Source organism: Meriones unguiculatus, chromosome 7, assembly GCF_030254825.1.
Source record: "Meriones unguiculatus strain TT.TT164.6M chromosome 7, Bangor_MerUng_6.1, whole genome shotgun sequence".
NCBI lineage: Eukaryota > Metazoa > Chordata > Mammalia > Rodentia > Muridae > Meriones > Meriones unguiculatus.
In genome coordinates this window covers 48,193,984-48,217,116 of record NC_083355.1, presented here as the reverse complement: position 1 = coordinate 48,217,116, position 23,133 = coordinate 48,193,984, and the positions used below count along the sequence as shown (strand labels likewise).

Sequence of the window (23,133 nt, the reverse complement as noted above, 5' to 3'; positions counted from 1 at the left end):
CTCTGATTTCTGCTGCACAATTAATACTGAATCCTCAGCAATACCCTTTTGAAATACCTTGTTGCCCTGTTTCATGGAGATTCTGTAGTTTTGGCTGTGCAGGACTAGCTCCTATACAGACTCTATCAATTCATAGTCTGGGTAGATGTTGGGTTGAGACAGCTCAAAGTCCTGATCTGGGCCTGAGGGCCTAGGTGATAGCTGAGTTGGTCATCCTGCCAGCTCTGTCACCTCCAAGCCACATGCGCCTGCTCTCCAATGCTGCCCATCAAAGAGGGGCCTTTGGTGGTAAGACGGGTCATAGATGTCACAGACTCCTGCTGCAGTATGTCCTTGGACCCAGACATGGCCCTTGGCAGCAGCAGAGATGACTAGCACCATGGATTGAGGTGGCAGCATGGGCTACTCCCATTAAGCTCTGCCTCATCACCTGCCTCATAGTGCACAAACCACTGTGCTTGTCCTCCTCTCCCATCTCTCCACCACATACTCTGCCATCTTAACTGTGCTTGCCTGCTCACGTTGTGGCAGGAAGGCCTTTGGATATCTTCCATAAGATTGTCTTTTGTTTTGTTTGCCTCTTGCTGGTTATTCTATTGCATTTTAGTAGTGTCTGGTGACTAATGGATCTGAAATTATTGTTGATTTATTTGTTATTCACTTTGAAATCACCTGAGGTAGATTTGGAAATATTTGTCATTTGGGCAATTCACCCACATTTCTGCTGTCTTTAGTCAAAAAGCAGTAAAACATTGTGTTCTCCAATCTAACTTAGGAATGTACAAATAATTGTGCTTTTTAAAATATTTTTTCTTGAGATATATATGTAATTTATATATATAAATATAAATATATAATATTATATATAATATATTTATATAATTTATATAATATACAATTTATTCATTTTATATCCTGATTGTAGCCCCCTTCCATCATCTCCTCCCAGTTCCACCTTCCCTCCCTTTTACTACCATTCCCCTCCCCTCTCCCAGAGTCCACTCAAACCAGGAGTCCTCCTTTCCTACTATTTGACCCTAGCCTATTAAGTCCCCTCAGGATTTTTGGGGTCCTCTTCTTCTGTGGCTTGGCAAGGCTTTCCCACCAGGGGGAACTCATGAGAGCCAACAACCAAGTTCATGTCAGAGACAGCCCCTGCTCCTCTTACTAGTGGAGATTGAGCTGCCTATGGGCTACAACTGAGCAGGCGGTCTGGGTCTTCTCCATCAGCCTCATAAGCCCCACTCCATCCCGCCACCCTCAGGCCAAGATTATCTGGCTTTGTTGGTCTCCTTTGGGAGCTCTGTTCTCTCCAGGTCCTTCTATCCCCACTTCTTCCATAAGATGCCCTACGCTCTGCCTAGTTTGGCTGTGAGTCTCAGCATCTGTTTCAACACCTATGATTGACCCATTGTCCTGTTCCCTCTCTTCTACTGCTTCTGGTGTCTATCTTGTCTGCCCTTCTGATTGAGAATTAAGCACTCTCCCTAGGGTCCTCCTTGTTGTTTAGCTTTTTAGGTCCGTGGATTTTAGTAGGGTTTTCTTATATTATATGGCTCTTATGCACATATAAGTGAGTGAGTATGTACCATGTATGTCTTTCTGGATCTGAGTAGTCTCACTCAGGATGATTCTTTTAAGTTTCATCCATTTGCCTGAAATTTTCACGATTTCCTTGATTTCAATAGCTGAGTAATATTCCATTGTGTAAATGTGCCACAATGTATCCATTCTTAGGCTGAGAGACATCTGAATATTGCTGGCTGATTTTGCTGATTGACAAAGCCTTTGAGAGCAAGCACAAATTACATAATATATTGGATACCTAAATCTCCCTGATAGGTCATCACGTGTCTTAATTTATTTCATGCATATGCAAAGTATAATTTAGGTAATAACAAAATACTTAAAATCAGATATAATTGTATAAATATGAATATGGAAACATCACAAGAACATCTCCTTAAAAATATTAGGAATGTTACATCCATGGGTTCTTCGAAGAATGTCTGCCTAAACAGCAATATAGACAAGGTAACATAGAAGGAGAAAAACACATAGAGCTTCAAACATATACAAAGATCTAGAGGCAACTAAGAAATGCTGACAGCATGAGAATAGCACATTGCTATCCAACACAAAGTGGACAGTCCTGAAATCATACAAGAAAATTTATATAAACTAAACAAAATGTGCATACATCTATGTATATGACATATGTGCATATGGTGTGTGTGACAATAAAAGAAATAGATGACATGAATTTGAATATTAGACATATATGAGAGTGGGTAGAGAGGGAAAAGCTAAGGAAGAAAATTATGAAAATATTTTTTAATTTTAAAATAAAAATTTTAAATGGTATTTTGATATATTAATTCACAATGAGTACAGTTTTACTACTTGCTTTTATTTAAAATGCAAGTAACAGTAAACATAAGAAACTAACAGTTATAACCATTTTAATATCTGACAAAATAGATTTCAAATCAAAATGAAACAGAAGGTATGTGCTATATAATATATGTTAATCAAAGAAAAATCTACCAAGAATATATTGCAACTCTCAACATCCATGCAAGAAACATAATGTCATCCAAGATCACAAAAGGACACTACTATAGCTACAATCACATAAGGATTTTCTTGCAATGAGAGTGGGTGACTTCAGTACTCCACTCTTGCCATGAGACAGATCACCCAGACAAAACTTAAACATGGGAATGCTGGAACTAAATGACATCATAAAGTAAGCAGACTTAAATGATAATTATCAGCATTAACCTAAACAATGAAAAAAAAAAAACCTACTTTAGAGCACCTCATTGAACTTTCTCTAAAACAGTGTGTGTGTGTGTATGTGTGTGTGTGTGTGTATCTTTGTGTGTGAGTGTGCATTTGTGAAAAGATGTTTCACCTAGAAGTTGTCTGGAGATCAGAAAACAACTTGAAAAAGAAGGTTCCCTTCTGCCATCATGTGGGTTTTGAGGGATAAAATATAAATCATCAGATTTGGCATCAAGACTGTACATACTAAATAATCTTAGAGACTCAACTGAAACTAATTTTTTACTACATGATAAAATCCTTGTAACTAAATGTGTAAATGAAGTATATATGATTTTTAGTTGGTAGTATATCAAATATATGTTTAATAAAGTCAACTGTATTAAATGTTCTTTTGAGAATATTTTGGAGCAAATATAGATATAAAAGTAAAGTATATTTAATTTAATAATATATACATCACTTAACATATATCACTTTAAGGGATAAATGTTTCTCAGCATCACAAATAAGTTTTGTTTTGTAGTAACCACTTGTGTAAACCCAAATAAGATACATGACTAAAATAGAACCTTCTGCATCTGGGTGTGGTGGTGCATGGCTTTAATCCCAGCACTAAGGAGACAGAAGCAGGCAGATCTTTCAGTTCAAGGCCAGCTTGCTCTGCAAAGTGAGTTTTGGCTAGCCAGGGATATAAAAAAATATCTCTCTCTTCTCTCTCTCTTTCTCTGTCTCTCTCTCTCTCTCTTTCCACACACACATACACACACACAGGAGAAAAAAAACCCAAAAGATAGATATTTTGCAAATTAATTACCAACACATATAAAGTCATATCTGCACTATAAATCATATTATATTTTAGTACATTGTTTGCATAAAATTTTTTTCAGTGCTATTTTGACATCCTTATTTCTTAGACTGTATACTATGGGATTAAACATGGGAGTCACGACAGTATAGAAAAGAGAAAGCACTTTATCTGTTCCACCTGAATGAGTAGTATTGGATCTAAGATATGTAATCATAGCTGATCCAAAAAATAACATTACCACTGCAAGATGAGATGAACAAGTAGAGAAGGCTTTGGCCTGACTTCTGGCTGATGGCAACTTCAGGACTGTAGAGATAATTTTACTATAGGAAAATACTATTAACAGGAATGGAACCAAGACAAATAACATAGCACCTAATAAAACCATCATCTTATTCACAAAGATGTCCCCACAGGCTAGGTGAAGTATAGGGGGAATGTCACAGAAGAAGTGGTTGATTTGGTTGGAACCACAAAATGATAGAGAAAAAATCTGTGATGATTGCCCTATCTGTATTGGAATTCCACCCACCCAGGAGCCAATTACCAGCTGAGAACACACCCTTTGGTTCATAACTAGAGGATAGTGCAGAGGGTTACAGATGGCCACATAGCGATCATAGGCCATCACAGCCAGGAGGATACACTCTGCGGCCCCCAGAACAAGAGTGCAGCACATCTGTGTAGCACAGGCAATGAAAGAGATGGTTCTTCTCTGTGTCCCAAGGTTGAAGACCATTCTTGGAAGAGTAATTGATACATAACATATCTCTAAAAAAGAAAAGTTACCAAGAAAAAAATACATAGGAGTCTGAAGTGTAGAGTCCACTTTTGTGATTAGTATAATGGTGCTGTTGCCTAAGAGGATAAAGAAATACATGGCAATCAACAATGCGAATAGAAACCACTGGAGATGAGGCACATCGGAAAATCCCAGAAGAACAAATTCCTTCAGATGGGTTAGATTTCCTTCTTGTGGTTTTTGTTGGTAGCTCATCTGTGGAGCAGATTCGATCAACACATATTGTTTAATTTCCCTTTACTGTTAGAGGTTTTCATCCTAATATATACACATCCTGATTAGTTTTTTAGTATCTGATCAATTATGCCTACTTTCAAAGTATTGCTGCTTACCTTTTTTTTTTCTCAGTCATGTACTGCTTCGTTCAGGACAATTCTTTGTTCTTTAATAAAGACCTACTTTGATACCATTGGTGATGATGAGTTTTCTGATTTACTGGACATCTGTAGAGCTGTTGTGGAACCTAACAATTTATAGTGAAGCTGACCATTGTGAAAATGGGAATCAGGACCTTCTAGTGTCCACTACTAGCTACAGATTTATCTTAACTAGAGCCTGGAAGATTTGATGGTTAAGAGACACTGATTTCCAGAATAAAATTCAAATTTAATCTAATATTCTAGAGCTTCCATGGTTGGAACCAAATAATCATTTTAGACATTATTTTATTGCCACACAATTTTTTCCACTTAAACAAATCTTAGGTAATCCTGCCTTTTTTTTGTCATTATTTGACTTGTTCAATACTCTGCTCTCTCGCTCGCTCTCTCTCTCTCTCTCTCTCTTTCTCTGTGTGTGTGTGTGTGTGTGTGTGTATGCACATGTGTGCTCATGCATGCTGTATGTGTGTTCTTGTGTGTGAGGGTTCGTGTAGAGGTCTGAGGTTCACATTGGATGTCACTTCACAGGAGTTATCTGCCTTGTTCTTTTGAGGCAGGGTCTCTCTGTGGAATCTAGGGTTCACAGATCAGGATAAACTGGCTGGTCACCAGAGTCCAAGGGATCCGCAGCTCCACCTCCTTAATACTGGAATTATAAGCACACATGACCACTACAAGCTACAGTTTTATTATGACTAGAGCCTGAAAGTTTTATGGTTGAGACTGATTTTTCTCTAATGTAGTCGGCAGTCATGCAGTGACTCTTGTGTGTGTTGAGCTCATTTGGTAAAGTGGCTGGGACTGTATGCTGTGTTGATCTCTCAGGAGCAAACATGATATGTGCATTATGGGAGCATTACACTAGAGCCAACATGATATGTGCATTATGGAAGCATTACACTAGAGCCAATATATTTGTATAATTAAAATGAGTTATCAAAAATAGAGGCATTTTTATTCAGTTCAGTAGATGACCAATCAATGGAACAAATATGCCACTGGGACTTAGAGTCTAACATAACACTTTAAATGTCTGCAAACCAAATGTCTGAAGACAAGACACAATCCAGATATGACAGTTAATATGTACTTAACTAACAGTGGTGGAATAGGCGATCATTGCAATGTCTCCTTCCAAAAAAACTGACAGAAGAAAACAGGCCCTGAGAGATGACACAAAGTCCAGGTAGAAGGTTGGAGAGAAGATAGACTCAACAGAAAAAAAATGGACAAAAAGGAGAAACAAGAAGAAACCAAAAGCAAAGTGAACAATACTGAGAAGTCTAAACACCAACAGCAGTCAGAGCCCCTACCAGGTAGACACTTTGCTTTAGAAGGACACTTGAGGAAATATCAATAGTTCTTCTAAGAAAACGAGCATGCTGTGTTCACACATATAGCTGCTTACAAATTTTACATTTAGCTCTTTTAGACTTTACATATTGTTGCTGTATAGCTTTTCTAAAATGCCTTCAAAAGTTATTGTTAACCCACCTCAGTCTGCAGCTCGGTGTTCACTAAACTATGGTCCACACAGCAGAGAACTTGCCAGCACTGGAAACCACTTCTGAAAAATAAATCAACAGATCTGTATTATGTCTGACACCACTAGTTATTTATTATGACAATCCTTTCACCGTGATGGAGAATTGGCTCAGCAGTTAAAAACACTATTATTGGAACTCAATGACTGGCTCTTTGGTCTCCCCACCCCCAAAGTAGGAGCAGTCCTGTTAGGCCACAGAGGAGGGCTTTGCAGCCAGTCCTGAAGATACCTGATAAAACAGGATCAGATGAATGGGGAGGAGGTCCCCCCTATCAGTGGACTTGGAAAGGGGCACGGTGGAGATGAGGGAAGGAGGGAGGGACTGGGAGGGAATGAGGGATCGGGACACGGCTGGGATACAGAGTTAATAAAATGTAACTTATAAAAAATAAAAAAAAAGACATAGAGAACCAAAAAAAAAAAAAACACACTGTTATTACAAAAAAAAAAAAAAAAAAAAAAAAACAGGTTTTATTACCAGCACCCACTTGACAAGTTACAAGTGTCTGTAAAGCCAACTTCAGGCTTATTTAAGATATCAGTTGCCTATGCCTTAAAGATGGAGCTGGTTTCTGCCTTCCACCTTCCCGATGGTGAGTGCTCTCTGTCACGAACAATTCCACATTTGGCTAAGGCTGAGGATCTGGCTTGCTTCCATGTATGTGGACCTATCTGCATTGCCCACGTGGCACGCCTGGGTTGGCTACCCAGAGGCTATTTAAGCTGTGGGCTGGCTTTCCCCAGGGTCCGAGGATTGTTCAAGGTTCCTGAATAAACTGCATTGAAAAAAAAAAAAAAGATATCAGTTGCTTGGCAAAGACATACACAAAAATAGAATTTAAAAGAAGTTTAAAAGAAAATGTTTTTCTTTGTAACAAATGAATTTTGTTAGATATCAGGAAAACTGTATCATTAAAATTTTTCAAATACAAATTTTAAAATATTGACTGGAAATATAAAATAAAATTGTTCTCATGCTAATCCATGACTTATCTCCAACTGATAACTACTGGCAAAATAAAAATTAATTTTCTCAAATACAATCTCACTGGGCATACAAACCACTCTTAAGGGAAGATCCAATGCCCTGCAGTAGATGGCCAACACAAAAACCACTCAAATGCCCACAAGTCTCAGCATCTGTATTGATAGTCTGCAGGGCAGAGCCTTTCAGAGGTCCTCTGTGTCAGGCTTCTGACTTGCTCCCTCTTTTCTCCTTCTTCTGATGTCCATCTCTTTGCCTTTCTGGATAGGAATTGAGCATTTTAGCCAGAGTCCTCCCTCTTGATTAGTTTCTTTAGGTGTACAGATTTTAGTAGGTTTATCCTATATTATATGTCTATATGAGTGAGTATATACCGTGTGCATTTTTCTGCTTCTGGGATAGCTCGCTCAGGAAGATCTTTTCCAGATCCCACCATTTACCTGCAAATTTCATTTTGGGCAGAGTGCAGGGAATCTTATGAAAGAAGTGGGAAACAGTAAGATCTGGAGAGGACAGGAACTCCACAAGGAGAGCAACAGAACCAAAAAAATCTGAGCACAGGGGTCTTTCCTAAGACTGATACTCCAACCAAGGACTATGCATGGAGATAACCTAAGACCCCTGCACAGATGTAGCCCTCGGCAGTTCAGTATCCAAGTGGGTTCCATTTTAATAGGAACAGGGACTGTCTCTGACATGAACTGATTGGCCTGCTCTTTCATTACCTCCCCCTGAGGGGGAAGCAGCATTACCAGGCCACAGAAGAAGACACTGCAGCCACTCCTGATGAGACCTAATTGACTAGGATCAGAAGGAAGGAAATAAGACCTCCCCTATCAGTGGACTTGGGGAGGGGCATGCATGCAGAAGGTGGAGGAAGGGAGGGATAGGGATGGGAGGAGGAAGGGAACCATAGGGGGATACAAAGTGAATAAAATATAATTAATAAAGAATAAAATAAAATACAGTAAAAATAAAATAAAAAACCACTCAAATGGCATTTTGGGAGGTTCTTTGTCCCATTATCTTTTAAAACATTTTTAAAAACAGACATTTTTTAAAAACTTACAAGTCTTTTGAATATATATTATGGCTTACAGTTCAGTGATTATTGGAATTTCAATGTGTAAACATATGTGTCTCCATAATATGTGCTTTTCTTTGGCTCTTTTTCTTCTGTTTGTTTGGTCTTGTTCTGGTCTGTTTTTTTAAATCAGATTTTATTTCATTATTATTTCCACATGTCTGTTCTATTTTTCTAAGGCGAGAAAGAAAGGGTTGTGTATTTGGGTGAGAAGATTTCTGTGAGTGAAAACCATAATCAGAATATATTATACAAAAAAAACCATAATTTCAATTAAAATTAAAAATAAAATTGTCCATACCAATGCATTAGCATAGTGTGTTTCAAACATGCATACTATTGTTTATTTCTTCAAATATTTTATTATAATTTTATGATTAAAACTTTCAAAGATTTTTCTTTTAGCTGATTTGAGAACTATAACACAATTTGTTAATTTATTTCAAAGTTTCCTATTTTATAATTTCCCTCATTTTCACCCCATAATTACAAGCAATTTGGCAATAATGACAAAAATTAGAGATAACATGGTTAAAGAATTATCTATGATTTATATTAGGCAGGAATTTTAGGAGTTTTCATTCACTTAAGCCAGCTCAGGAACACATTTTTCTCAGCATGTGGGTAGGAGGGCGGGTGAGGAGAAGCAGAGGCTGTGTAGATTGGGCACAAGGTCAGTGAGACTCTCAGGGCTCAGGGCCCCGTCAGGACTGTGATGTCACCCATGAGCCAGCTATTCAGCTCAGCACTTTAACTTCACTTTCAAACTTCACTCTTTAAAAAAATTATAGAGGTGCAAAAGTTAGACACTCTGACATTTTTGACTAGAATATCAGGTTGCTCCTCCTAGTAAAATTTCTTCACTGGTCTTGAGTTTTATTCAGAACTCCTGTTTGTTGTCAGTGAGAGAATAAAAACAACTTTGGATAATTTTTATTTATGGGAGTTAAATAAAGTAATAATAAAATATCAGTTATTAACCCAAGGTGATTTTTGCTATGTTTCAAACCTTCTTTCTTCTGCCTTGGGACTTGATATGTTTAGAGGCAGTACTTTCAGACAGGGACTTGAAGGTGTTCAATTTGTATGTTTTTAACCATGAAGAGGCTGTTCCCTAGGAAACTTCACCTGAGATTATCTCTGACTCTTCATTTGCACCTCTGCACCTTTCATGTCTTCATCACCATGCTGGGGACCTTGTCCACAGAAAGTGTATAGAACAGAGTCTTACAAAAATATGGTATAGTTGAATTTTTCTTCCACTTTCTTCTACTACATAAGATGCATATCGTTGCAGAATTGGAACATGATTTGTTCATCTATCCAATGACCTAACAATTCTAAAACTACTTAGCATTATCGTATGAATTGCACATCTTAATATAAGCACCCCCCCAAAAAAAAATCTTGATGTAGTCATGGGGCACTGGTTTCTTCAAATGTTACCTCTGTTTTTTAAAAATGCCTTCAATTCTTTTACATTTTTCTAATTGGTATAGTCCAGATGGTTCAATTAAAATTCGGTGAAAAAGACATTATCTAATCTCATCCTTTGCTTGGCATTTATTTTGAAAATGAGTATCATCTCCCTGCAATGGTAACATTTTACTGAAACTCTTAAAAATTGTCTGAAGGGAATAGACCCATGAATCTATTTTTACATTATTTTCTTTCTTTTACCTCTCTTTAATGTGGGCCCTCATGAAGGTCTTTTTTTTTTTTTTTATATAAGTTACATTTTATTAACTCTGTATCCCAGCCATGTCCCGATCCCTCATTCCCTCCCAGTCCCTCCCTCCCTCCCTCATCTCCACCGTGCCCCTTTCCAAGTCCACTGATAGGGGGGACCTCCTCCCCATTCATCTGATCCTGTTTTATCAGGTATCTTCAGGACTGGCTGCAAAGCCCTCCTCTGTGGCCTAACAGGACTGCTCCTACCTTGGGGGTGGGGAGACCAAAGAGCCAGTCATTGAGTTCCTGTTAGAAATAGTCCCTGTTCCCCTCACTTTGGGAAACCAATTCTGGGCACAGGGTCTTTTCTGAGACTGACATTCAACCAAGGACCATGTATGGATATAACCTAGAACCTCCACTCAGATGTAGCCTGTGGTACCTCATGGTACCTTACTTGAGGTTTTTTCTATGCTTTAGGATGACCTTTATCACAAAAATTCTAAGTGATATATGAGGAAACTGCTACCTTACAGCTTCAGTCATGTTGTTGTTGTGTCAGTAAATGGGCTTCTGCACTATCTGTTGCTAAGTATGTCATTCAGATTTGCAGTAAACATACTCTGTTTAAAGGAAAATTTCAGCCTCAAGCAGAAGAAGTGGATAATTAATGTGAAGTAAAACAAATATTTTCAAGTATCAATAATTAATATATCATGTTTTCAATTCTCAATGATTAATATAATACCTCCTATAAAACAATTATTGACCTTGAGCTCTAGGGCAATACTAAATATAGTTACTAAAATGACATTCATACCATTTATGTATCTTCTGTTCAAGGGTATAAAAAGCTACAGAGAGGAGAAAATTAGTCAGTGTGCTATATTCAAATAATATTCTTTGTAGCAAATGCTTAATTTTTAATAGGTTTGCAGTAATAAAAACGATGCCAGGTCATTTGTATTTTAAGTCTCTCTTGTCTGAATAAATCAAAAGACTTAAATTTTATAACAGTATTATAAATCATCTAAAAGTCAGAAGTTACAAGTTTTCCAAGTGTATTTTGCTATGCATAAGCACTATAATTCCTCTAATAAATTTAAGCAATTATTTTGAACTTAAAACGCTTTATTATTTTACAGTATCTTTATTTCCATGACTTCGTTAGCATACTTCTAAAATAATTATTCTTTTGAATCCTCATTTTTTATAAATATATTTCATGGATTATTTAACTATTTTTTATAAATATATGTCATGGATTGTTTAACTCTAAGCCTCCTATTAAAATGTGATTAAATCTGAAGAAAGGAATATGCCACTTCTTTGTTAATTTGTTAAAATGTGCTGCTTCAAAATAAAGTTTCCTATAAAGCCAAGCTTAAGAATATTGTAATGGATACATATGTCTTTATTTTGAAATTTTTGAGCATCTGTGTTTACTATAACAATCACTATATAAATATATTTATGTAATAAAACATGCATTAACTTTTAAATTAATTTGTTTTATATATGTTAAGTTTAAAGTTTGGAATAAATTGATGTTGAAGTAAAATGAATATCAATATAAAACAATTCATATTTACCTTCCTTATGCAGATTAATTTTGACTTTTTACGACTACTATTGAACTTTCATTATTTTAATTGGAACCACACATATCATCAAAGGTTCGTAATCTTCTGTAAAGGAATTTTGTTTCTGAAGACCATTAAGTTCTCTTAAAATAAATGTAGCTCTGTGCCTCATCAGAAATCTGTCTACAGCTCTAAATTTCTAACATCAGGGAATGTTTGTGTTTTTTTGCCTGTTTTATTTTTTCCCAGGTAATGTTTAGTCTACCTTGACCTGTAAATTGGTCCCCCAGTGGAACTGAAAGCACAGTGTGATTTATTTTCTAGGCATGGACAAACGCTATGAGAGATAGTCCAAAATTAATATCGTGACAACAATTGCCTAAATTGTTAAATTTACAGCTATGATGTTCTCTATTATGAGGATACTATGTATAGCCTTGGTTCACAGTAGAACAAGTTTGTAACCAAGCATTTTTTTTTCTCCAGTCAGTTTAATATAATGGGTTCTTTCTCCTATGTTTACAGGATAATCTTGCTCTGATTTTAACAAAAAAGTAAGCTTTATTTAGGATAAAATGAGAATCTGGAATATGTCCAACTGTAATAATGGAAAATCCATGAAAAACGGAGCCTTTATATCCTAAGATTTTGAATTTCCCTGAGACTGATAATAACTCCTAACACTTACACACTTACGAAGCTTAAAAGTCTTCTTCCATAAATAGGAGAAAGAGTATGGTCAAAGTATCTTGGAAGAAAAATAATTAAATAAATATTAATTTTATAAAGAATATTTAGTAGGGGTAAAACTGTTATATCTATAATATAAAACTGACTAATATAATGTTTACAACAGTGACTTTTACCAGTTTCAGTGATTATTAGAAAATAATTCCTGATAGACCTCCTATATCTTAGTGCTATGAAAGCAATCCATATTTGGTAAGTATTTTAGAAGTGTAAAGGGTATGAGAAATCTCATGGAAAGGGATTGAGGAGGAAGTAGTGGGAACTCACGCAGGACCAAGTAAGGCATAGCTCAAGATAACATGGAGATACCATTCAAGAATAAATCCTTTTAGGTGTACATCCAAAACTTAGCTGACTATTATGAACAGTATTGTTTCTCTAATTTCTTTCTCAGCCTGTTTGTCTTTTGTATACAGGAGGGCTTCTGACCTTTTTGACTTGTTTATCATTATTATTATTATTATTATTATTATTATTTGTATCCAGCCACTTTGCTGAGGGCGTTTAGTCAGCTGAAGGAGTTCTGTGGTAGAATTTTTGATGTCACTTATGTATACTATCATATCATCTGCAAATAGTGATACTTTGACTTCTTCCTTTTTCATTTGTATCCTCTTGAACTCCTTTAGTTGTCTAATTGTTCTAGCTAGGATTTCAAGTACTATGTTAAAGAGATACGGAGAGAGTGGTCAGCCTTGCCTTCTCCCTAATTTCAGTGGAAATGATTTAAGTTTCTCTCCATTTAGTTTTATGTGGGCTATGGGCTTGCTGTATATTGCTTTTACTATGTTTAGGTATGTGCCTTTTATTGCTGATTTCTCCAAGACATTAAACATGAATGGATATTGGATTTTGTCAAATGTTTATTTGTTATCTAAATAGATGATCATGTGATTTTTTTTTCCTTCAGTTTGTTTATATGGTGGATTACTTTGATGGATTTCCATATATTGAACCACTCCTGCGTGCCTGATATGAAGCCATGGTGGATGATATATTTGATGTGTTCTTGAATTCGGTTTATGAGTATTTTATTGAGTATTTTTGCATCAGTGTTTATAAGAGAGATAGGTTTGAAGTTCTCTTTTCTTTTGGGTCTTTGTGTGGTTTAGGTATCAAGGTGACCGTGGCTTCATAGAAGGAGTTTGGTAATGTTCCTTTTGTTTCTATTTTTTGGAATAGTTTGAAGAGTATTGGTGTTAGCTCTTCTTTGAAGAACTGGCTGAATTCTGCTCTGAAACCATCTGGCCATGGGCTATTTTTGGAAGGGAGACTTTTGATGACTGCTTTTATTTCCTTAGGTGACATAGTGCTATTTAATTTATTTACCTGATCTTGATTCAACTTTGGTGAATGGAATCTACCAAGAAAATAATGCATTTCATTTATAAATTCAAATTTTGTGGTATATATGTTTTTGAAGTAACATAGTTTCAATTTCCTCAGTGACTGTTATTATATCCACCTTTTTCTTTCTGATTTTGCTGAGTTAGATAGTGTCTCTCTGCTTTTTAGTTAGTTTGACTAAACATTTGTCTATCTTGTTGATTTTCTCAAAGAATCAGTTCTTGGTTTCGTCGATTCTTTGAATTATACTGTTTGTTTCTGATTTATTGATTTCAGCCCTGAGTTTGATTATTTCTAGTCTTCTACTCCTCTTGGGTGTGTATGCTTTTTTGTTTATTTTTTCTTTCTATTGCTTTCAGATGTACCATTATGTTGCATGTATGAGATGTCTTGAATTTCTTGACTATGGCACTGACTGCTATGAATTTTCCTCTTAGCACTGCTTTCATTGTGTCCCATAAGTTTGGGTATGTTGTGCCTTTATTTTAATTGAATTCTAGGAAGTCTTTAACTTCTTTCTTTATTTGTTAACTGACCAAGCTGTTGTTGAGTAGAGAGTTGTTCAGTTTCCATGCATGTATAGGCTTTTTGTTTGTAGAATTGAATCAAAGACCCAAAAATAAACCCACTACCTAAAAACACCTGAATTTTGACAGGGAAGCCAAGACCATACAATAGAAGAAAATAAAAAGGAAAAAAAATCAAAACATCTTTAACAAATGGTGTTGGTCTAACTGGATGTCTACATGTAGAACAAGGCAAATAAATCCATATTTATCATTCGGCACAAAAGTAATCCAGTTAGAAAATAGAGTTTATATGGCTGAATCTTGAGGTAGCACCTTTCCTAATTTTTCTGAGAGAGTGCCAGATTGACTTCCAAAGTGCTTGTACGAGTTTACACTCCCTAGTAAGGAGAACTGGGGTGTCTCTGACATGAACCAAGTGGATGGGTCTTTGATCACCTCCCCTTGAGTGGGGAGCAGCCCTACCAGGCCACAGAGGAAGACAATGCAGCAAGTTCTGATGAGATCTGCTAAGCTAGGGTCAGAGGGAAGGGGAAGAAGATCTCCCCTTTCAGTGAACATGGGGAGGGGCTTGGGAGGAGAAGAGTGAGGAAGGGTGAGATTGGGAGGGAGCTACAGCTGGGATACAAAGTGAATAAATTTTAATAAACAAACAAACAAATAAATGAAAGGAAAATGGAATAGAGAGCTAAACAGAATTCTCAATAGAGGAATATCCAATGACAGAGAAACCCTTAAATAAATGCTCAATATCCTTAGTCATCCAGGAAATGAAAATCAAAATGACCCTGATATTTCACCTTATACTCATCAGAATGGCTAATATAAAAAACTCAAGTGACAACACATGCTAGAAAGGATGTGGAGTAGGGGAATCCTTCTCCATTGCTAGTGGCAATGTAAACTTGTACAACCAATTTGAAAATCAATCTGGCACTTTCTCAGAAAATCAGTAATAGTGCTACCCCAAGATCCAGCTCTACCACTCCTAGGTTTATATCTGAAAGATTCTCAACCATACAACAAGGACACTTGCTCAACTAAGTTCATAGCAGCTTTAGTCATAATAGCCAGAATCTGGAAACAACCTATATGTCCATCAACAGAAAATGAATACAGAATTTGTAGTACATTTACACAATGAAATACTACTCAGCAAGTAAAAACAAGGAGATCATGAAATTTGCAGGCAAATGAATGCAAGTAGAAAAGATGATCCTGAGTTTGGTAACTCAGAAGCAGAAAAAAACACATGGTATAGACTCACTTATAAGTGGATATTTATTAGCCATATAATACAGGATAGATGTACTAAAATCTGTAGTCTTAAAGAAGCTAACAACATGGAGGACCCTAGGGAAGATGCTTATGCTCTTTCAGAAATACAGATAGTATAGACATTAGAATCAGGAGAAGATAGGGAACAGGTCAGGAATCTACCACAGAAGGCCTCTGAAAGAATCTACTCAGCAGGGTTCCAAAGCAGATTCTGAGTCTCATAGTCAAACCTTGGGTAGAATTCAGGGAATCTTCGAAAGAAGGGAAAGATAGAAAGACCTGGAGGGGGAAGGGTCCCCACAAAGAGAACAACAGAGTAAATAAAATCTGGGTCAGGGGAGGCTGCAGTGACCAATGCTCCAACCAAGGACCATACATGGAGAGAAAATAGATCCCCTGCTCAGATGAAGCCCATGGGCAGCTCAGTCTCAATGTGAGTTTCCTAGTAAGGGTAGCAGGGGATGTCCCTGACATGGACTCAGTGGCAGGCTACTTGACTATATCCTCCTGGGGGTGGGGCAAGCCTTGCCAGGCCATAGAGGAAAACAATGTAGCCAGTCCTGATGAGACCTGATAGGCTAGGGTCAGATAATAGGGTTGAGGACCTCTCCTATTACTGGACTAGGGGAGGAGCATAGAGGGAGAAGAGGGAGGGAGGGTGGGACTGAGAGGAGATGAGCGAGGGGGATAGAGCTGGGATACAAAATAAATAAATAAATTATAATAAACAGTTAAAAAACAGTTAGCTGAGCTGAGGGGATTCCTAAGTCCTCACAAGAATGGACAGAGGACACTGAGCTGCCATGGGCTACATCTGTGCCAGGGTTCTAGGTTATCTCCATGCACGGTCGTTGGTTGGAGTATCAGTCTCAGAAAAGACGCCTGTGCCCAGATTTTTTTTTCTTTCCTTGTGGAGCTCCCTAGAGATCTTTCTATCTCCCTCTTCTTTCATAAAATTCCATGCACTCTACCCAAAGCTTGACTATGAGTCTCAGCATCTACTTTGGTATCCTGCAGGGTAGAGTCTCTCAGAGGCCCTCTGTGGTAGGCTCCTGTCCTGTTCCCTGTTTTCTCCTTCTTCTGATGTCCATCCCATTTGCCTTTTAGAATGAGGATTGAGCATCCTATCCAGGGTCCTCCTTCTTGCTTAGCTTCTTTTAGGTATGATTTTGGCATGATTATCCTATATTATATGTCTAATATCCACTTATAAGTGAGTATACATCATATGTGTCTTTCTGCTTCTGGGATACCTCACTCCAAGTGGTTTCCCTAGTAAGGGGAACAGGGACTGTCTCTGACAGGAACTCAATGACTGGCCATTTGATCACCCCACCGCGAGGGGTGAGTAGCCTTGCCAGGCCACAGAGGAGGACAGTGCAGTCAGTCCTGATGAGAACTGATACACTAGGGTCAGATGAAAGGGGACTTGGAGAGGGGCATGGCAGGAGATGAGGGAGGGAGGGTGGGATTGGGAGGGAATGAAGGAGGGAGCTACAGCTGGGATACAAAGTGAATAAGCTATAATTAATATAAGAAAATAAGAATTTAATTTAAAAAAGAAAACCACAGGAAAAATGAAAAAGAACAAGAATGTCTTGCTCTTTCTCTTTCTCCTGCTCTCTGTCTACCACCTCTCTCCTTCCCTCTACCTCTCTCTCTTTCTTTCCCTCCTTCCCTCTCCTTCTCTCTCTTTCTCTCCCTTCTTTCTGTCTCTCTGTCTCTCTCATGTACTCTCCAAAAACAGACACAAACAAATGAACACACACTCACATTAGAAACAGAAGGACACACACACTAATTCTGAAACATAAAGGACCAATAAAACAAAAAATTGCCCAAAGAAATAAGACAAAAAAAATACTGTTTTTTTTTTCTGTTTTAAATATTGTTTCTATATTATTTACAGTTTATTCACTTTGTATCCTGGCTGTAGCTTCCTCCCTCATTCCCTCCCAATCCCAGCCCCCCTCCCTCATCTCCTCTCCTGCCCCTTCCCAAGTGCACTGATGTTGAGTATCTTGCTGATGGGCATGAGACCTATCCTGATGTTTGGCTAATATTCCAATGAGACTCTGTTCTTTTGCAAGCTCCCCCCACCCACACTTTACAATTGGATATCAATTGCAGACAGTTTCAGCACAAGGACTCCATCTAGCATGAACCTGTGCAGTCCCTGAACATGATGTCACAGTATCTGTGAGGTTCACGTGTGCATCAATCTTGTTTTGTCAGCAACGTATAGTTTTCTTGGAGTGATCCATCCTTGCTGGCTCTGAAAATCTTTCTCTTTCCTCTTCTGCATATTTCCCTTAGTCGTGAGTGGAGTGGTTTAATGAAGACATCCATTTTTATGGAGTTTTGCAAAGTCTGTTATCATCTGCACATTGTCTAGTTGTGGGTTTATATGCTAGTTCATATAAACTGTAAGAGGAAGCATATTTGATCTTTGCAAGACGCAGACCTATAGGAATAGCAGAATGTCATTAGGAATCATTGATTGTTATATTCTTTTAGTAGAATAAATAAAATATTTAATTTTCTTGAGTCCCATGGCCTATCTAATATTAGGATTTTGGTAACCAAAGCCATGTCAAGCATAAGTTCCATGTCATGAGTGAGGCTGAACCCAATCTGAGAGTGGTTTCTACTCCTGAGCCCTAGGTATTTAGGTGTGTGATAGATGTTGCCATTGGAACTAGGCTCCATAAATCTGCATTTTTACAGGTTGTGGTTTGCTGTAATGGTCTCCTTTTGTTGCAAAAAGATGTTTCCTAGAGGAGTATTGAAGACTACACCTATCTGTGGGTATAAGGACAAATGTTTATAGGATTATGCTGGTTTAGTACATTAGTAGCTGTAGATTCTCCTCCATGTGGTTTCCTTATCACTGAATGGAAAGTTTCCCTGTTGTTGAACAGGATCCCCCATGATAAGCTCATTTAGTGACCTGAAGTTTACCACCGAGGAAAGTGTGCCACAATTGCACCCTTGGGTTATCATGTCATGATGGTGTTTATGTGCTTGATAGGCATCACAGCTGGGTTGAACTCTTGGTAGCCTCAATCCTTTGGGAGTTACATAGACTCTTCTGTTACTTTGAAGGTTAGTGCTCAGCAAGGGGGCATTCAGGTCAGTTCCAGCCCTGGAGTCTTTAGGCTTTGTTTCTGAAGTCCATGACCTCTTCAGCAATAAGAACTCACTTTCCTCTATCTCAAAATAAACAAGGACAACAGCAATTGACCCTATGTTTTGGTTCTCTCTTGGATTGCCCTTGAGCAGTCACTTAAAAGAAGGTTTCTCATGCCTGCTATTTGAATTTTTGTTAGGTGATCTTTGGTACTTGGAGGGAGCAATGTCAGCCCAGATGAGAAAAGGTCATTAAATGTGTATATTCTATGTAGTGGCTTCCAGGATGGCCAGAAATAAAGAATAGAAAGAACTTGTCTCTAAAAAGAAAACAAAATAAAAGCAAACAAACAAAAACCATATATGTATATTTATATAGAGAATTAATGGCATTTTGGGCTTTGGGATATACTTTTAGGTAAATATTAAATATGATTCTTTGTGTGCATTAGAAGTGTTTGAAAGTCTTAAAGTTTTTTTTTGCTAGAATTATGAATGTATTGATTTGTAATTGGGTGTTTCATTTTATATTGAATATTTTTAAGATACCATGTGATTTTAAGTTTTCAATAATATATTTGTATGTGTTTATATAGGGCAATAAATATGCAATATATTATTCATTCACATTTATACTAATATATGAAATATTACATGTTATTAGTTATAAATTAATCATGTATCAACCTTTACTATATATTTTGAAATGCTTAAAATATTTTTTCATATTTACTTATATATTGATAAATAAAATTATTAATTTAAAAAATTTGTTTATGTAGTTCTGTCCAATTGCATGTGTGTCCCATACAATTGGGACATAGCTGATGCCTACAGATACCAGAAAAGAGCATAAAATCCCTTCTAATTGCAGCAAAACATAGGTATGCGGCTCCATGTGATTGCTGTGTCCTCTGAAAGAGCAGCAAGTGTCCCCAGCTGCTGAACCATCTTTCCAATCCCGAAAATACATTTTTTGTAGAGGAATTTTAATTCAGAAGAAGGTTTCCCTGGAAAGAGATCACATCCAGACCTAAGGAAATACAGACAAATCTTTAATCCTAGGAGACAGAAGAAAGTACATCTCTGAGTTCAAGGCCAGCCTGGTATAGAGCAAATTTCAGGTAAAGAAAAGCTTAGGTCTAGAGGTGATGGTACATTCCTTTAATTCCAGCACTCAGAATACAGGCCTCTTGAGTTCTAGTTAGCACTGTTCAGTCAGTTTGAGAGGCAGTGCAGTGGAACTGAGTTCCTGGCAGTTCAGTTAAGGAAATTCAGAGGCAGCTTTTTAAGAAGAGTTTTACAGAAAGAGGTTGAAGTGAGAACAAGCTAGACACAGGTGAAGACAAAATGAGCCAGAAAATGAGAAGGAGCCAGAAGATTAGAGCAGGTTACTAAATTAGTTTGAGGCCAAAGAATTATTAAGTCAGAGGCTGAGAGAGAAGCCAAATTGAATCAGTCAGCTTGGAGAGAAGTTTGAGCTAAAACAAACAAACAAACAAACAAACAACTGAATTAAACCATCCAGATTGGAGTTCAGAAATAACAAGAAACGGTGAGCTTCTAAGTCTCAGAGGCTTAAAGCATTCTGGATTTAGATTATATTGTACTGAGGCTAGAAGCTTCCAGGACTAGGCTTCGACTAGTAATAAGCCTCCAAGTCAATTAATTCAGGAGAATAAAAGTTACTTTACATATTTTTATATGTACATAAAATCATGTAATTTAAGGGAATAATCATACTTTTGTGAAAGGTAGATTGTTTCATTTCTTAGGAGAGGAAATATTGACCTGTAATCCTTTAATGTGAGTTGTCATAGCTTAAATAGTTTCTATCTTCTTATTCTTGTTTCTATGCATATTTTAGTATAAATATAGTAAACAAAATACCTGACTTTTACACTGCATTAGCAACTTTTCAACCTTTCACTGGAATAATCCTAACCACAAAGTAAAATGAAAAAGAATATGAAATGCAGAGTAAACCCATCTCAGAACAGGACAACAGCTGCTGGTTATAAAGCAGAATTAATTAGCTACCAAGGAGCTGCTCAGACAGGCTGATGGAGTATTTAGCTAACAGTGAAAAGGCAAGTCTTTATAACAGCAATGGACAGCTGTTCTAATGTGTAATCGGGAGATATGTAAACCATGTATTAAAATATTAAATTAACATTGCATGAGGAAATGTGTGTAGCTAACATAAATTTAATCAACATTATCAGGATGAAAATATTTTTCTTTTTGTCTAAATGATAAACAGATATGCACCTTTCAAGCCTTTGTCTCATGTTAGTAACTTACTGAGTAGTTTTCTCAGAGCCATCATGATGTCCTTTTTCCTCAGAGTGTATATAATGGGATTTAGGGTTGGGATCAAAATGGTGTAGAAAAGAGACAATAGTTTTCCAATTATTTCTGATTGATTTGGCTTGGGTTGGAAGTACGTGATGCCAGCAGTTCCATAGAACAAGACTACAACAATCAGGTGAGAGGAGCAGGTGGAGAAAGTTTTGGCCCTTCCTTTGGCTGAGGACAGTTTCAGAATGCTACAGATAATTTTGTAATAGGAAAAAATGATCAGAACAAAGGGAACCATGACAAACACTGTCACAACTATGTAGACTGCTATCTCATTCACAAATGTGTCACCACAAGCAAGTTTGAGTATTGGTGGGATGTCACAGATGAAGTGATTAATTCTATTAGAGCCACAAAAATGCAAAGAGAAAATCTGGCATGTTTGTCCAATCACAACTGGTGTGACACTGATCCAGCAGGCAGCCACCAACTGTGTACAGATCCTTTGGTTCATGACTAGAGAATAGTGAAGAGGGTTGCAAATGGCCACATAGCAGTCATAGGCCATGGCTGTCAGAAGGAGGCACTCGGTGTCTCCAAGCATAAGGATGAAACACATCTGTGTGGCACAGGCCAGTACAGAGATATTTCCTTCTTGAGTACACAGGTCCACAAGCATCCTTGGGATGGTGACTGTTACATAATAGATTTCCACAAAAGAGAAGTTGCTAAGGAAAAAGTACATAGGAGTCTGCAGAGCAAGGTCAGTTCTTGTTATTACCATTATAATGCTGTTGCACATCAGAATACTCAAATACATGAGCAAAAATATCCCAAAAAGAATCCATTGGAGACTGGGAACATCTGAAAATCCCAGTAGAATAAATTCTATCAGAAAGGAGGCATTAGATTTTTCTGTTCTAATTTTCCGTTCATCTACAGACAATAAATAAAACATTAATTAATTCATGCCTGATATTAAAATTGACCTGTTACTGTTCTTAAATAAATAACATGAATATACATAACTTAAATTATCATCATTAACTTTCAGTGTTGTAATGAGACTTGAATTTGCTGTAGGCAACTGATAAATAGTAAATACCCATTAAATTCCCATCATAATATCTGTTTTATTTTAATAGATTTGGGTATCCCGACACAAAGATACTGAGTAGTGGTCATTACTATTTCAAATATATTTTGCTTGTTTATGCTTTTTGTTCGGAGCATTATCAGCTCAAGTGACTTAACATATATTAAATCTAGGAAAACAGATTCACATTTAGAGTAAAAGGGAAAACCTAAAACTTTGAGGACCAAGGAAAGATAGAAATAGAACTTGAACACAGAGAAGTGACAAAATAATAAACCAAGAATATCTATCTATCTATCTATCTATCTATCTATCTATCTGCCTATCTATCTCTGTTAATATTTCTTGAGGGTTTATCAGACAACCTTTGTGTGATTTATCTCTCATTCCAATATCAATCTTTATTACTTCATTATTAAAATTGCAATCAGGTTCATGTTGTCTTGTTTTAATATTTTTCAATTTAATTGTTTTCTCAAGTTAACCTTCACTTTTACCTCCTGCGGAATATATTCTAAATAATTAAACTATTCTTGTTAATAAATAAATACGTTCCATTTATAGCATTTTTATAGTCTTTTCTTTTTCTTTGTAGATATTTTCTTTAACACTCTCTCCTTGTTTTCAAGTACAAATCCCCTTCCCTATTTTCACTTTGTAATCTTGTCTTTTTAATGTAGAGCTTTTTAAAAATACAATTCTAGTTTGCTGAAGATCTTTAAGTGGCCAAAACTGAAAAGGAGTCTTAAAAGCATAAGAAAACAAATAGAGCTTCCTCAAGACCCAGCTATACCACTCCTAGGAATATATCCAAAAGTTCCTCAAGTACACAAGGACATTTGCTCAACCATGTTTGTAGCAGTTTTATTTGTAATAGCCAGAACATGGAAACAATCCAGATATCCATCAATGGAGGAATGGATACAGAAATTGTGGTATTTTTGCACAATGGAATACTACTCAGCAATCAAAAACGAGGAAATCATGAAATTTGCAGGCAAATGGTGGGATCTAGAAAAGATCATTCTGAATGAGGTATCCCCCAAGGAGAAA

At 36.9% G+C, this 23,133-nt stretch overlaps 2 protein-coding genes across 3 annotated transcripts in view; both read right to left on the bottom strand.

Moving 5' to 3' along the window:
* Positions 1-23,133, bottom strand: part of LOC110543637 (olfactory receptor 10AG1-like) — a 186,092-nt gene that overhangs the window by 37,684 nt on the left and 125,275 nt on the right. Inside the window, exons 2-4 of one of the 2 annotated variants that reach the window (XR_009592932.1) lie at positions 6,278-6,350; positions 4,247-4,372; positions 3,840-3,907 (exon numbers count right to left, since the gene is read on the bottom strand). Coding sequence is in view for 1 of the 2 variants with exons in the window: in XM_060387412.1 (XP_060243395.1) it covers positions 3,642-4,598; positions 6,278-6,350 (1,030 nt within the window). In the remaining variant the exon portion in view is untranslated. Of the gene's footprint in view, positions 1-2,475; positions 4,599-6,277; positions 6,351-23,133 lie in introns of those variants that run through there. The other variant, XM_060387412.1, reaches the window with a different exon arrangement.
* On the bottom strand, positions 20,971-21,942 carry LOC110543802 (olfactory receptor 10AG1-like). Its single transcript, XM_021630024.2, has one exon. The coding sequence runs from the start codon at positions 21,940-21,942 to the stop codon at positions 20,971-20,973; it is 972 nt and encodes a 323-aa protein (XP_021485699.2).